This window comes from Bombina bombina, chromosome 3 (assembly GCF_027579735.1).
Source record: "Bombina bombina isolate aBomBom1 chromosome 3, aBomBom1.pri, whole genome shotgun sequence".
NCBI lineage: Eukaryota > Metazoa > Chordata > Amphibia > Anura > Bombinatoridae > Bombina > Bombina bombina.
The window spans coordinates 1,238,426,576-1,238,444,269 of NC_069501.1; the positions used below are offsets into that span (position 1 = coordinate 1,238,426,576).

Below are 17,694 nucleotides of genomic sequence, written 5' to 3' on the forward strand. Positions count from 1 at the left end.
CTGCCTGGAGACTGAACGCTTGATGTTATCAAAGCATGGCTTCTCCGAGTCAGTCATTGATACCTTAATACAGGCATGAAAGCCTGTCACTAGGAAAATTTAACATAGATATGGCGTAAATATCTTATTGGTATGAATCCAAGGGTTACTCATGGAGTAAAGTCAGGATTCCCAGGATATTATCTTTTCTCCAAGATGATTTTGATAAAAGGGTTGTCAGCTAGTTCCTTAAAAGGACAGATTTCTACTCTGTCTATTCTTTTGCACAAGCGTCTGGCAGATATTCCAGACGTTCAGGCATTTTGTCAGACTTTGGTTAGAATCAAGCCTGTGTTTAAACCTGTTGCTCCGCTATGGATCTTAAACCTGATTATTAAGGTTCTTCAAGGAGTTCCGTTTGAACCTCTTCATTCCATAGATATCAAACTTTTATCTTGGAAATTTCCTTTTTGGTAGCTATTTCCTCGGCTTGTAGAGTCTCCGAGTTATCTGCTTTACAATGTGATTCTCCTTATCTGGTCCTCCGTACGGATAAGGTAGTCCTGCGTACCAAACCTGGGTTTTTACCTAAGGTGGTATCTAACAAGAATATCACTCAAGAGATTGTTGTTCCGTTCTTGTATCCTAATCCTTCTTCAAAGAAGGAACGTCTATTACACAATTTGGACGTGGTTCGTGCTTTAAAGTTTTACTTACAAGCTACTTCAGATTTTATCAAACATTTACATTGTTTGTTGTCTGCTCTGGACAGAGGAGAGGTCAAAAGACTTCAGCAACCTCTCTTTCCTTTTGGTTAAAAAGCATAATTTGTTTATCTTATGAGACTGCTGGACAGCAGCCTCCTGAAGGGATTACAGCTCATTCTACTAGAGCTGTGGCTTTCACTTGGGCCTTTTTAAAATGAGGCTTCTGTTGAACAGATTTACAAGACGGCGTCTTGGTCTGCGCTTCATACTTTTTCAAATTTAACAAATTTGATACTTTGCTTCTTCGGAGGCTATTTTTTGGGAGAAAGGGTTTTTTTCAGGCAGTGGTTCCTTCCATTTAAGTACCTGCCTTGTCCCTCCCTTCATCCGTGTACTTTAGCTTTGGTATTGGTATCCCATAAGTAATGGATGATCCGTGGACTGGATACACTTAACAAGAGAAAACATAATTTATGCTTACCTGATAAATTTATTTCTCTTGTAGTGTATCCAGTCCACGGCCCGCCCTGTCCTTTTAAGGCAGGTAATTTTTTCATTTAAACTACAGTCACCACTGCACCCTATGGTTTTTCCTTTCTCTGCGTGTTTTCGGTCGAATGACTGGATATGGCAGTTAGGGGAGGAGCTATATAGCAGCTCTGCTGTGGGTGGACTCTTGCAACTTCCTGTTGGGAAGGAGAATATCCCATAAGTAATGGATGATCCGTGGACTGGATACACTACAAGAGAAATAAATTTATCAGGTAAGCATAAATTATGTTTTTTATTTCTTCTCTTGGTATCTTTTGTTGAAAATCAGGGTCATGCTTAGGATCCTGGCTATTTCTAGAGCACTATATGGCAGCAGTCGATTATCATTGGCGAGCCAGGCTTTTTATGCTTTATCTCAATAAGACATTGTATTCTAAAATATTCTGTCATCTATATCAAACAGTGCCGTTTTAACATGTTGAATTTGTTTTTTAAAATAAAATGAAATAGCTCTACATAATTTTACATATATTTGAAACAAGTATACATCAGATGACTCATTGGCTGACAGGTACAAATGTTTATTAACACCGAACATTAGCAGAAGGTACACAATTGAACTGATGCATTAATTTGAATATAAATAAAAAGCATTTGCATAAAAATTTTCAAGAAAAAATCCTTAAAAACGGCTCTTTCATGTAAATGATAGAAATCTTTTCTGTACAATGTCCCTTTAATCTTTCAACCTCCAAAGTACTGTGGAAAAATCTATTTATGCTCCAGTTAACCAGATGTCCAGTATTTAACTGGGTAGTCTGGTATTTCCACTAGCTGTTCAGTAAAATCTTAGGTGTGATTTGAGTCCCTATTTGGGCAATCGTATGCAAAATACAGGGTTAGGGCTAGGGATGGGCGAATGTTTCGCAACATTCGAAAAATTAAACAAATTTTAACACATTCGTTCTTTTGAATCGAATTTTAAATGTTTACATAACATTCAAACATTCGATTTTTGAATGTTCGGTTTCGAATTTTACGATTACATTCGAAAATATTAGTTTTGAAAAATTTGAATTTATATTTGTAATAGTATTTCTAATGCTTTCTTTAAATGTAATATTCGAATTATGCAATATTGTATATAGAAACATTCGAAATGATATATTTGTATCTATTATGTATCAATTTACTAGATTCCCTAATCCCTACCAAATGAACTATTGAACTTCTGAATAGTATTTGTTAAATAGAATGTTAAATTCGAAATTTGGAATGTGGACATTCGATCTAATTATAAACATTCAAATTCGAAAGTGTAAATAGCATTCGATTATAGAATTTTTAAGAATATTCGTTCTTATGAACATTCGGATTTATAATTCGAATTTCGGTAATAACATTCGAATTCGGAAATTTACACATTCGCCCATCCCTAGTCAGGGCCCTGATATGAGGTCTGATGCAGGCATTTAGTTGAAATATGTTTCAGAACCTTGTGTATGGTCTTGGTTCTGATGTGGTATTTCATCCATCTGACTTATCTGATGTTAAATATAGGCGCATAACTCATAGGAGCTACAAGCCTATTGGTGATTTAACCTGGTGTCTGAACATGCCCACCTTGTGATTTCCAAATATCTACCTCTAGTCATCCAGTGTTGTCTTAAGGACAGCGGCCAGCCCTAGTTTTATATGTTTCATGAATGTAAACTTCACTGATATCTGCACTGGAAGATAAACCTATCTGATATATTCATACCACCTACACCAGTGACCACACGTCACGTAATGCACTAAGGTTTTCAGCTACAATGATTCTATGCTAATTCTAATGTGCATGCTCAGTACTATTTACACTTGAGTTTATCTTTAATGCATTGCAGAGCAAAAACTTATTGATATAACTTCGAAACACTTCATCCCTTATGCCATAAATTAAAGGACTAAGAAGCCTTGGTAGACACATCAATATAGAAAAGTTCAAGATAGGTAAGTAATCAGCATACGCTTTGAAATACATTTCTGTAAGCGTATAACTGAAAGCAAGCATACATAACATCAGCTGGATTGCATGCAACATCACGGTTTTCCCAGCCTTGGATGCAGACTTGTTAGTGTCAATGCTTAAAGCAACCATCATGATTTTTATGTAAGTGACAATAATTATTAATCCCACTGTAGAAAAGGTGAATGTATGAGTGAAGAAACGTATATTGCTTTGAGCTGCAGTAATTGTAACGTCTTGCCGGGTGCATTTCACTGAAAGGGAGAAAAAGTTCTTGTCTGCAGAGGAGGTTAAAAAAATAAAGTCAACAAAATTAGGTAGGAGTCCTACAACCCAAATGAGTGCAATGGCCACTTTAGCACTTTGTTTGCTACTAAGCTCTGCATGTCGAAGCGGAAAGCAAATAGCTGCATAGCGCTCAAGAGCCATGACTGCCAGATTGTATGGAGTGACCTTAAAGGTGGTTGAAGACACAGTGACCAGAATGTAGCAAATTGGCACAGGAATGAATACCAGGTATGTGGAAGTAAAATGCAAAAAAAGTCCTAGGACAAGATATATTGTATCACTGAAAAGCATGTGGGCAAAAAGGATGTAACGAGCGTTCTCTCTGACACGGGCTGTGCTGAAGAAGACCTTCAATATACCTGTGATGAAATACAAGAAAAAACACAAGCATAGGACCATTAAGGCCTGAAACACTGGTCTCACAATGCTATGTGCTTTGCTTTTGCTATTGGGATCAAGGATCTCAGTATAATTCTCCATTGTTTTGTCTGCAGCTGATTATGAGTTTTTGATTGTTTTTATAAAGAAGAGTTTTCAAATTCTGAAAAATAAAAACATACTTTAGTTGACATATTTTTTATTTATAACATGAAAATAAGATTGCAACATAATATACATCAATATATGACAATGGATAAATTATTTTTCTTCCTATACCAACGTTTATCTCAGTTTTGACCTTAAGAGGAAAGGAAGAAAGTGTCTTAATTGAAACTGAAAGAAACAATCAGGTATCTTAATAAAGTATTTTTCTAAGGTCAAAAAGGTCTGGCGACTCCGTATACTTGCTTGGGTTCAAATTCCTTTCTCCTACCAAAGTGGATACACAGATACTGTATATATCCTCCTACATATATTTTTTTGTTAACAATTGTCAAAGAATGAGTCATAACTGGCACAGTTGCAATCCAGTTTCTCGCGATAATCATCTTATTTTTCTTCTTATTATTTTCTTCTATTCTTCTATATTCTAAACAAACTATGTAACAAATAAAACAATTAAAATCAACTCTGTGGTCCTTTTTGTGGTCGTCTACACTCAGATCTTTCTGTACCTAATCCATGCTAAGTTGAGGGTGGTGTGGCATATGTTTGGTCACGCTGTATATTCTTAGGAGGAAAAATCCTGGTGGCTTCCCATATCTTTCTAAAGCTATTCATACCTCTGGGTCTTTCCTGAAGGTATCTATAGTCCCCCTTTTTACAGATCTGATCCCTCCTCTCTCTGCATGATCCAGTAAAACCAGATCTTAGTGAACTATTCTTTGGTTCCTGTAATATGAGCATCTTTAATTTTTCCAAAAATGACTGCAAAAAGCAGTTTTTAGGGGTTAAAGTGAGGGGATGTGAGGTGTTCTGAAAAAAACTGCCCCTGAAAAGTGCCTTTACATAGCGGTCTATGGAGACTGTGTTTCCTGTAAATATATATGTGTATGCTTATATTATGTGTTAATATGTGTATATACACATATTAACACATAAATATATATGTATATATTCATATACTTATATATTTACACACTGCGCGACTTACCCCCTTCGCTGCGCTAGGTTCTCAGCCATGTCTGACCACATGAGAACAAGGCTCCCATTGGAGCCTATGGAAGCACAAACTCTCGTGAGCGCAACGCTTCCCTGCAATGCGAACATGAGGTCACGTTCGCATTGCACCTAACTTGTAATACCAGCACACATTTGCGTGTGCTGGAATTACGGAGTGGAGCACAAACATCACTGTCGGGTAAGCCTCAGATTGCCTCAATCAGTAAGACAGGTTGCTTAAAGGGAAACTAAAAGGACAGTAAAGTCAAAATTAAACATTCATGATTAAGATTGGGTATGCAATTTTAAACAACTTTCCAATTTACTTGTTTCATCAAATTTGCTTTGTTCTCTTGGTATTCTTATTTGCAATCTAAACCAAGGTAGGCTCATATGCTAATTTGTAAGCCTTTGGAGGCCGACTCTAATCTCTTTGCATTTTGACAGTTTTTCACAGATAGACAGCGCTAGTTCATGTGTACCATATAGATAACATTGTGCTTACTCCTGTGAAGTCAGCACTGATTGGCTACAATGCAAGTCTGTCAAAAGAACTGACATAAGGAGGCAGTCTGCAGAGGCTTAGATACAAGGTAATCACAGAGGTAAAAATTGTATTCATATAACAGTGATGGGGTCGATTTATAAAGCAGTGGATGCTGCTTCCGACCCACTTCATTTCAGCTTGAAGCGGAAGTTATGAAGCACCGGTCCTAAGACCGCAGCACCTTAATTCGTCCGCCACCTCTGAGGTGGCAGACAGCAATCTGCCTGATCGAATACGATCGGGTTGATTGACACCCCATGCTAGTGGCCGATTGGCCGCGAATCTGCAGGGGGCAGCATTGCACCAGCAGTTCACAAGAACTGCTGGTGCAATGATAAATGCTGACAGCGTATGCTGTCTGCATTTATTGATGTGCGGCAGACATGATCCGCTACATTGTATCATGACCGTCCGCAAAATTAATAAATTGACCCCATGGAATAGACTTCCCCTTTAAACTGTCTGGGTATAACTGGCTGCCCCTGACCATGATACTATTTTTACTTCTATTCCTGCAGTTTTTATTCCTTGCAGGTGCCACTTAGAGAAGCTCCCTATCTATTACATTAACAGACCAGTGACATTTGTCAGATTGCTAACTTCGTTAGAGTTCACAATGCTGAGCAGCGGCTGCTTTGGTCTATGTTTTTTTCTAAAGATTTTAATAATATATTTTATGTAACTCTGAAACTGAGTAAAAATGCAGAAAGGTAAAGCTCCTATTTTTGTCATTGTGTCATTTTGTGTCACTAACCCAAAGCACATAATACTATAAGACTATACCAAAAAGAGTGCAAAGTCCCTGATCTGTGAGCACACACCCCACCTGTCATAAGGTTCAAAAATATTTAAAAGGACATGAAAACCAATATTTTTAATTCATAATACAGATAGAGCATAACATCTTATACAACTTTCCAACTCAGCTATTCAGTTAGCTCGCAGTAGTGAATTGCTACTCCTTCAACAAAAGATACCAAGAGAGAAAAGCAAATGCAATAATAGCAGTAAATTGTACAGTTTAAAGATACATTCTCTACTAAATCATAAACGTTTAATTTTGACTTTACTGTCTCTTTAAGTAAAACAGTTTTGCAGAGAGCTGCAGGCAATACTGCGAAAAAAACTTGGTGAGTAGTAACCATGTTACTGTAGTTGTGCCCGACAGCTTTATTGATCCTTTGAAACAGTGGAAAAACGCAATTATAGCTAGCCATTACTTATTTTATAAATTATTAATAATAATATCTATGATAACTGTTGATATAAACTATGAATATATATATATGTGTGTGTGTGTATATATGTATATATACATATATATGTTTGTGTGTGTGTATATTTTATATATATATATATATATATGTGTGTGCGTATATATATTTATGTGTGTGTTTATATATACATAAATTCATTAAAATTATGGGGGGAGATAAAAAACTGAAATTAAAATCCTCCATGTCTCAAAATTAAATCAATGTAAATATTTGCATAGGAAATTAGTATATCTAGGCAAGTATCCCTGCTTGCTTTTCCCCAGAAATTCTTAATATACAATGTTTCCAATGCACAAGAGAATTGTAGGTAAGATATGCAAATTAGATATGCAAATTCTCAGTTTTTTTGCTTCAAAAATACTGTTTTGACACAGCGATCCTTTTTAACAGGATTATGACAGCAAACCAGAAACCACTCACTAGACAAGCGTGTTTCGTTCTTTTTGGAACTCATCAGTAGGAGATAGATTTCTGGTTGCTGCATTGATAAAGCTATTTTCATGGTTAAACCAAAATTCATTAAAATTATGGGGGGAGATAAAAAACTGAACTTAAAATCCTCCATGTCTCAAAATGAAATCAATGTAAATATTTGCATAGGAAATTAGTACATCTAGACAAGTATCCCTGCTTGCTTTTCCCCAGAAATTCTTAATATACAATGTTTCCAATGCACAAGAGAATTGTGGGTAAGATATGAAAATTAGATATGCAAATTCTCAGTTTTTTGCTTCAAAAATACTGTTTTGACACAGCGATCCTTTTTAACAGGATTATGACAGCAAACCAGAAATCACTCACTAGACAAGCCTGTTTCGTTCTTTTTGGAACTCATCAGTAGGAGATAGATTTCTGGTTGCTGCATTGATAAAGCTATTTTCATAGTAAAACCAAAATTCATTAAAATTATGGGGGAGATAAAAAACTGAAATTAAAATCCTCCATGTCTCAAAATTAAATCAATGTAAATATTTGCATAGGAAATTAGTACATCTAGGCAAGTATCCCCGCTTGCTTTTCCCCAGAAATTCTTAATATACAATGTTTCCAATGCACAAGAGAATTGTGGGTAAGATATGAAAATTAGATATGCAAATTCTCAGGTTTTTTTGCTTCAAAAATACTGTTTTGACACAGCGATCCTTTTTAACAGGATTATGACAGGAAACCAGAAATTACTCACTAGACAAGCCTGTTTCGTTCTTTTTGGAACTCATCAGTAGGAGATAGATTTCTGGCCGCTGCATTGATAAAGCTATTTTCAGAGTTAAACCAAAATTCATTAAAATTATGAGGGGAGATAAAAAATAAAAAAATGAAATTAAAATCCTCCATGTCTCAAAATTAAATCAATGTAAATATTTGCATAGGAAATTAGTAAATCTAGGCAAGTATCCCCGCTTGCTTTTCCCCAGAAATTCTTAATATACAATGTTTCCAATGCACAAGAGAATTGTGGGTAAGATATGCAAATTAGATATGCAAATTCTCTGTTTTTTTGCTTCAAAAATACTGTTTTGACACAGCAAACCAGAAATCACTCCCTAGACAAGCCTGTTTCGTTCTTTTTGGAACTCATCAGTAGGAGATAGATTTCTGGTTGCTGCATTGATAAAGCTATTTTCATGGTTAAACCAAAATTCATTAAAATTATGGGGGGAGATAAAAAACTGAAATTAAAATCCTCCATGTCTCAAAATGAAATCAATGTAAGTAAATATTTGCATAGGAAATTAGTACATCTAGGCAAGTATCCCCTTTTCCCCAGAAATTCTTAATATACAATGTTTCCAATGCACAAGAGAATTGTGGGTAAGATATGCAAATTAGATATGCAAATTCTCAGTTTTTTTGCTTCAAAAATACAGAAATCTATCTCCTACTGATGAGTTCCAAAAAGAACGAAACAGGCTTGTCTAGTGAGTGATTTCTGGTTTGCTGTCATAATCCTGTTAAAAAGGATCACTGTGCAGGGATACTTGCCTAGATGTACTAATTTCCTATGCAAATATTTACATTGATTTAATTTTGAGACATGGAGGATTTTAATTTCAGTTTTTTATCTCCCCCCATAATTTTAATGAATTTTGGTTTAACCATGAAAATAGCTTTATCAATGCAGCAACCAGAAATCTATCTCCTACTGATGAGTTCCAAAAAGAACGAAACAGGCTTGTCTAGTGAGTGATTTCTGGTTTGCTGTCATAATCCTGTTAAAAAGGATCGCTGTGTCAAAACAGTATTTTTGAAGCAAAAAAACTGAGAATTTGCATATCTTACCCACAATTCTCTTGTGCATTGGAAACATTGTATATTAAGATTTCTGGGGAAAAGCAAGCGGGAATACTTGCCTAGATGTACTAATTTCCTATGCAAATATTTACATTGATTATATATATATATATATATATATATATATATATATATATATATATATATATATATATATATTATATGTGTGTGTATATGTGTGTGTGTATATATGTATATATATACATATATATGTTTGTGTGTGTGTATTTTTATATATATATGTTTGTGTGTGCATATATATATACATATATATATACAGGGAGTGCAGAATTATTAGGCAAATTAGTATTTTGACCACATCATCCTCTTTATGCATGTTGTCTTACTCCAAGCTGTATAGGCTCGAAAGCCTACTACCAATTAAGCATATTAGGTGATGTGCATCTCTGTAATGAGAAGGGGTGTGGTCTAATGACATCAACACCCTATATCAGGTGTGCATAATTATTAGGCAACTTCCTTTCCTTTGGCAAAATGGGTCAAAAGAAGGACTTGACAAGCTCAGAAAAGTAAAAAATAGTGAGATATCTTGCAGAGGGATGCAGCACTCTTAAAATTGCAAAGCTTCTGAAGCGTGATCATCGAACAATCAAGCGTTTCATTCAAAATAATCAACAGGGTCGCAAGAAGCGTGTGGAAAAACCAAGGCGCAAAATAACTGCCCATGAACTGAGAAAAGTCAAGCGTGCAGCTGCCAAGATGCCACTTGCCACCAGTTTGGCTATATTTCATCACTGGAGTGCCCATAAGCACAAGGTATGCAATACTCAGAGACATGGCCAAGGTAAGAAAGGCTGAAAGACGACCACCACTGAACAAGACACACAAGCTGAAACGTCAAGACTGGGCCAAGAAATATCTCAAGACTGATTTTTCTAAGGTTTTATGGACTGATGAAATGAGAGTGAGTCTTGATGGGCCAGATGGATGGGCCCGTGGCTGGATTGGTAAAGGGCAGAGAGCTCCAGTCCAACTCAGACGCCAGCAAGGTGGAGGTGGAGTACTGGTTTGGGCTGGTATCATCAAAGATAAGCTTGTGGGGCCTTTTCGGGTTGAGGATGGAGTCAAGCTCAACTCCCAGTCCTACTGCCAGTTTCTGGAAGACACCTTCTTCAAGCAGTGGTACAGGAAGAAGTCTGCATCCTTCAAGAAAAACATGATTTTCATGCAGGACAATGCTCCATCACACGCGTCCAAGTACTCCACAGCGTGGCTGGCAAGAAAGGGTATAAAAGAAGAAAATCTAATGACATGGCCTCCTTGTTCACCTGATCTGAACAACATTGAGAACCTGTGGTCCATCATCAAATGTGAGATTTACAAGGAGGGAAAACAGTACACCTCTCTGAACAGTGTCTGGGAGGCTGTGGTTGCTGCTGCATGCAATGTTGATGGTGAACAGATCAAAACACTGACAGAATCCATGGATGGCAGGATTTTGAGTGTCCTTGCAAAGAAAGGTGGCTATATTGGTCACTGATTTGTTTTTGTTTTGTTTTTGAATGTCAGAAATGTATATTTGTGAATGTTGAGATGTTATATTGGTTTCACTGGTAAAAATAAATAATTGAAATGGGTATATATTTGTTTTTTGTTAAGTTGCCTAATAATTATGCACAGTAATAGTCACCTGCACACACAGATATCACCCTAAAATAGCTAAAACTAAAAACAAACTAAAAACTACTTCCAAAAATATTCAGCTTTGATATTAATGAGTTTTTTGGGTTCATTGAGAACATGGTTATTGTTCAATAATAAAATTAATCCTCAAAAATACAACTTGCCTAATAATTCTGCACTCCCTGTATATATATATATATATACAGTATGTGTGTATATTTTTATATATATGTGTGTATGTATATATATATATAGATATATATATATATATATATATATATATATATGTGTGTGTGTGTGTGTGTGTGTGTGTGTATGTGTGTATGTGTTATATATTCTAATTGAAAGTTAGGAAAATGTAAGAAGAATCCAAGAAATAGGTAGAATTGGGATAAAGCAAGGGGATAGAGAGAAGACAGTCTTATCCAGTACTAAATCATTAACCCCTAGTTACCAATACACATTAAGGTTAAATTGGAATAAAAAAATGGTAATTGTCAGTGGATTGCTACAAACTAAATTCCAATTTAATGCTAAATGCAAATAATTTACAAAAAACAGCAGCAGTGAGTTAATGTAATATAACAACAATATCACAAGGGGCCCCTTGAGTTATGCCATCTAAAAATTTGTCAAAATACGTCCCAAAGATATTGGAGTCCAGAATTGAACTATAGGTATAATGGGGATCCTCTTTGTAAAACAGTGGAAATCGGATAAAGCACAATCCCCCCTGGGGAATATCTTCCTATCAAAGTCGCAAGTATAATTTTGCTGTATGACCCAGTAACACATATATGTTTAGAATAAAAAACTAGATATTGTACATTGTCCTAATTTCATCTAATTTTCTTGTATAAAGGTTTAGATTTTATTGTTAGGGTAAAAAAACAACTAATGCTGAACTTAAAGCTGGATTTGAGCATTTCCAGGACTATATTGACAAGTATTTTTTTGTTTGTTTTTTCTTGTTAAAAAATATGTTATAATTTAGATACTGTTGATGGAGAATTTGAAATAATTATCCAAACATATCAAGCTATAATACACACATCGCTTTAATTGGAAAGTTGTTTAAAATTGTACACTCTATCTGAATCATAAAAGGGAAAATGTAGGTTCCATGTCCCTTTAAGGTTTACAATTTTTATTTTTAGCTATATCAACTGTTGTAAACTCTACTCTGACGATTATTGAAAAACTAAAGATTTTCCTCTAATTTCAATAATATAAGTAAGAAACATAGTAAAATAATGGCACAAACAAATATTACTAGATAATCAGAAATAACATATATGAGGAGACATCACAGGATATGTTAGTAAATTTACCTGACAATAAATCAGATGCAGGATGTATCTAGCTTCATTATCCTATAATTCAAAGTGAGACTGATCTACTGTAGGAAAGTGATGATGAATATTACATTTATTTCATTTCCATAAGTCATTTTATACTGTGATGTTTTAACTAAGATTGTAAATGTTTTTATGCAATATTCTTAGTAAAAATGCCAAATTATTTGTAACAATAATGTTTAATGTAACTGTTTTTCCTTTTATTCACTATAAATCAGTGTCGCTATCTATCTATCTATCTATCTATCTATCTATCTATCTATCTATCTATCTATCTATCTATCTATCTATCTATCTATCTATCATCTATATCTATATCTATATCTATCCTTCTGGCATCTATCTATCTATCTATCTATCTATCTATCTATCTATCTATCTATGTATCTATCATCTATCTATCCTTCTATCTATCCTTCTATCATCTATCTATCCTTCTATCTTTCTATCCTTCTATCTATCTATCTATCTATCTATCTATCTATCTATCTATCATCTATCTATATATCTATCCTTCTGGCATCTATCTATCATCTATCTATCCATCTATGTATCTATCATCTATATATCCTTCTATCTATCCTTCTAGCTATCTATCATCTATCTATCCTTCTATCTATTTATCTATCTATCCTTCTATCATCTATCTGTCCTTCTATCATCAATCTATCATCTATCTATCTATAGATCTTTCTTTTATCATTCAGTCTGTATCCATCTATCTATCTATCTATCTATCTATCTATCTATCTATCTATCTCTCTATCATCTATCTGTCTATCTATTAATCATCTATCTACCTATCTATCAACTATCTGTAATCTATCTATCTTCTATCTTTCTATAATGTATCATCTATCTGTCTGATTGTCTATCTATCTATCTATCTATCTATCTATCTATCTTCTATCTATCTATCTATCTATCTATCTTTCTATAATGTATCATATGTCTGTCTGACTGTCTGTCTAGCTCTATCTATCTATCTATCCTTCTACCATCTATCTATCTGTCCTTCTATCATCTATCTATCTATCTATCTATCTATCTATCTGTCCTTCTATCATCAATCAATCTATCTATCTATCATCTATCTATCTATCTATCTATCTATCTATCTATCTATCTATCTATCTATCTATCTATCTTTCTTTTATCATTCAGTCTGTATCTATCTATCTATCTGTTATCTATCTATCTTTCTATAATGTATCATCTGTCTGCCTGAATGTCTGTCTCTATCTATCTAATCTATCTATCTATCTATCTATCTATCCTTCTATCATCTACCTGCCTGTCTATCCATTTGTATTGGGCCAACAATGCATTATATAATATATTATTTTTGCAATAAAAAGTTTTACTACTAACAGCAAAGCTCTTATTATTTTGGTATATTAATTACTGGACTAAAAGAGATTCACCAATCACACACACACACACATACAGCTATACACACACATACACAGCTACACACACACACAAATACAGGCAGCTATACACACACAGCTATACACACACACACATACAGCTATACATACACACATACACATCTACACACACATACAGCTATACACACACACACATACAGCTATACACACACGTACAACTACACACACACACACAGCTACACACACACACATACAGCTATACACACACACACACACACATACAGCTAAACACACACACATACAGCTATACACACACACATACACAGCTATACACACACACCACACTCACAAACACACACACACATAGCTATACACACACACATACAGCTATACACGCGCACACACACACCACACTCACAAACACACACATATAGCTACACACACCACACACACACACATACAGCTACATACACACACATATATATATTTATATACAGCATATATATAATGATATTTATAAAAATAAAAATAAACTTACATTTTCTCCTGCATAAAAGTAGAATCATCATACTGTTTAGATGCAGTCGGCTTAGCATTAGGGTGTTTACTTTATATAAAGTTTTAGGATTATAGTTACAATCACATGGATCTGAAGTATTTATCTGGTTTAGACTCCCTGTGGAATTCTTCCATATTAGTCACATGACGTGGTTTCTGTCCATGTTAATTTTACTGGGTTAATTTTAATGAACTTTTTCTGTTGTCAGCAATTACGTCTCCCTGATGAAAACATTAATTTTTTTTCCATATGGTTCAAACAGATCATTACACAGGTGTATTTTATCATAGAATAAATAGCTATACATTGAATAAAGAAAAAATAAATTGAAAAATAAAAATGAAGGTTTGATAATTTAAAATAAGAATAGAATCAATTCTGATATTCATTTATTGTACTTTTATGTGCTATTTGTCAATCTGTGTATAGGAGATTACTCAGTCATGGGCTGCACTATTGACATAATACACATGTTATAGAAATTGGTTATTTCTACAAGTTAAAGAGACAGTCTATGCCAAATTTTTTATTGTTTAAAAACTACCTTTACTACCCATTCCCCAGCTTTGTACATCCAAAATTGTTATATTAATATACTTTTATAACCTTTAAACCTCTAAATAGCTGCCTGTTTCAAAGCCCTTGCAGGCTGCCTTTATCTAAGTGCATTTTGTTAGCTTTTCAAAGCAACACATTGCTAGTTAACCCTTTCAGTGCTAACAAGGGCTCTGAGTCGTCGCAGGTGCTAATGACGGCTCAGAGCCATCGCTAGCACTCTGCCACCTTGGGGGAGATCTGGAGGATCTCACCTGCTTCTACCCGGCAATTGGGCCTGCATAGTGACAGGCATTGCCGGGTGTTCACGTTATGCGCAGTGACGTCACACGCAATGACATGATGACGTCACCACGTAACTTTATCTAAAATTCACAATGTTAAGTATAGGAGCAGGGGGCATGCTGCTTACAAGCCTGTATCTCAGGCATCTAAGCAGCTACAGACCCACCGTTGGAAAGGTAATCGCCTAACCTTTCCAACAGTGTAAGTCTTGGGGATCTGAATAAAAAAAAACAAAAAAAGATAAGGGGGTGTTTTGAAGAGGCTTAGATACAAGGTAATCATAGGGGTAGAAAGTGTATTAATATAACCATTGGTTATGCAGAACTGGGGAATGGGTAATAAAGGGATTATCTATATTTTGAAACAATACAAATTCTTGAGTAGACTGTCCCTTTAAAGCAAAGATGGGGTTTCTCCCCACAATATAATATTCTAAAAGGGGTATTAAAGTGCCATACAACATTTTGAGTTATGTGCATAATATAAAAGGGTCAACTGAGGTAAAACAGTGGGAAAACAAAAGTGTAAAACAAAATTAATACACTTTAGTGTTGCTAGGTGTAGCCTGCTCCACTCCCCTTATCAGTGTCCTATGCCAAACCTTCTGGTATCACATAACAAAGTGTGCATGTGAGGATAATTACTTATGCAAGCAAGGGGGGTTGAGGAGGGACAGCAGGTACTGCTATTGTTTGTTGCCAATAGGCTTGCTCGTTTCCATGGGGATAATGTCACATGTTTTGTGAAAGCTTCAGCCCTGCTTTAGTCAGGTGTCATGTAACTCTGCCCCATACCGTGCACATGCACGAGTGCATTCTGCAGAAGCTATGGCCTGTATAGCATATTCCTTATATGGAAATGCCAAACAAATCTATGCCTGTATTAAAGGGGTTAATGTGAGTTTAAACAGAAACCATTTTACAGTTAAAGGGGCAGGAAACGTAAACGTTTTCTTTCATGATTTGGATAGAACATGCAATTTTAAACAACTTTCCAATTTACTTCCATGCTCAAATTTGCTTTGTTCTCTGGTTATTCTTTGCTGAAGGAACATCAATAAACTCATGGCAGCAAGATGAACACATCTAGTCAGCCAATCACAAAAGACAAAATATGTGCAGGCACCAATTAGCAGCAGCTTCCACTAGTGCAGGATATGTGCGTATTATTTTTCATCAATAGATAACAAGACAACAAAGCACATTTGAAAATAGAAGTGAATTTAAAAGTGTCTTAAAATTACATGATCTAGCTGAATCATGCAAATTTAATTTTGACTTTCCTATCCCTTTAAGCTTTGGCTGCATTATATATTTAGAAAATTATGCTAGTTCATACTGTTTTATGTCTCTTTAAACTGTGCATTTTTTAAGAGGAATATGGTCATAGTAGTTGCAGCTGAATACTTAGATTTGTATTTCTGAAAAACAGATATTCCTGTAGTGAAAAAGAAGCATTTTGGGGGCGTGTCAGGGGGAACTGATTAGAAAACACTGACAACAGACAGATAGTTGAACTGGTAAGACAACAAAGGTTTCAGAATAAAATTGCAAACCACAAACTTACAATAGAGTGCAGTAAAGCTAAAGCTGCTACTTCTTGGAACCAGCATTTTATAACAGAGTTTTTGCAAGAAAGGTGCAAGTTGAATCTGGTGCATAAAAGCATGTTGTGTCTTCAAGAAGGTATAGAAGGATCCAGTTAAGCCTTAATCGTGGTAAACTTAATATATCTTGAGTTGCCTCTTTACTCAACCATGTTGGATTAATATTTGACTGACCTTTGCTTCCTTGGCTTTGATTAATGTTATAATCCTGACATCTGTTACTGACCTTGGTAGTTCTGAATTGTACAGTTTGACTTTGGCTTTTTATTAAAGTGGCTTAAAGGGACAGTATACACCAATTTTCATATAACTGCACGTAATAGACACTACTAAAAAGAATAATATGCACAGATACTGATATAAAAATCCAGTATAAAACCATTTAAACACTTACTTAGAAGCTCCCAGTTTAGCTCTGTTAAAAGGGTAGCTGGAACACCCACTGGAAATAACAGACCCCCCCCCCTTCCTCTGCATATGAAAAGACCCTTTACACAAACAAGAGCAAGCTGGAGTAGGCATACATCAGTATTCTCATAAAACTTTGGGGCTTGGTTAGGAGTCTGAAAATCAGATCATTGTTATTTAACAATAAGCTAAACTATACGTTTAAAAAAAAAATCTGTACAGGCTATATAAATGAATCATCTACAAAACATTTATGCAAAGAAAAATCTAGTGTATAATAAGAGCAATATAAAAACAAGCAGTTATGATTTCAAGCGGAAGGGAAGTAGGAAGTGCTTGTTTACAGAATGGGCCCTCAATTCAGAAAAGGTGGTTGATTCATGGGGGCCGAATTATTAAGCAGCAAATGCTGCTCATTCTGCGCTCACCGGAAGGCTCGCCGGAATCAGGAGTTAAGAAGCAGTGGTCAGAAGACTGATGCTCCTTAAAGGGACAGTCAACACCAGAATTTTTGTTGTTTTAAAAGATAGATAATCCCTTAATTACCAATTCCCCAGTTTTGCACAATCAACACCGTTATAGTTATACACGTTTTACCTCTGTAATTACCTTGTATCTAAGTCTCAGCAGACTGCCCCCTTATTTCAGTTCTTTTGACAGACTTGCATTGTAGCCAATCAGAGCTGTCTCCATGGTAAATTCATGTGCATGAGCTCAATGTTATCTATATGAAACACGTGAACTAATGCCCTCTAG

The 17,694-nt window shown here is 35.2% G+C and overlaps 1 protein-coding gene across 1 annotated transcript; it reads right to left on the bottom strand.

Moving 5' to 3' along the window:
- Positions 1-3,009: 3,009 nt before the first annotated feature.
- LOC128652684 (odorant receptor 131-2-like) lies at positions 3,010-3,954 on the bottom strand. The gene has a single exon (XM_053705614.1). The coding sequence runs from the start codon at positions 3,952-3,954 to the stop codon at positions 3,010-3,012; it is 945 nt and encodes a 314-aa protein (XP_053561589.1).
- Positions 3,955-17,694: the final 13,740 nt, after the last annotated feature.

Bases quoted from the DNA above. Each gene is read 5' to 3' on its own strand.
- LOC128652684 (XM_053705614.1), bottom strand. From the start codon at position 3,954: ATGGAGAATTATACTGAGATCCTTGATCCCAATAGCAAAAGCAAAGCA.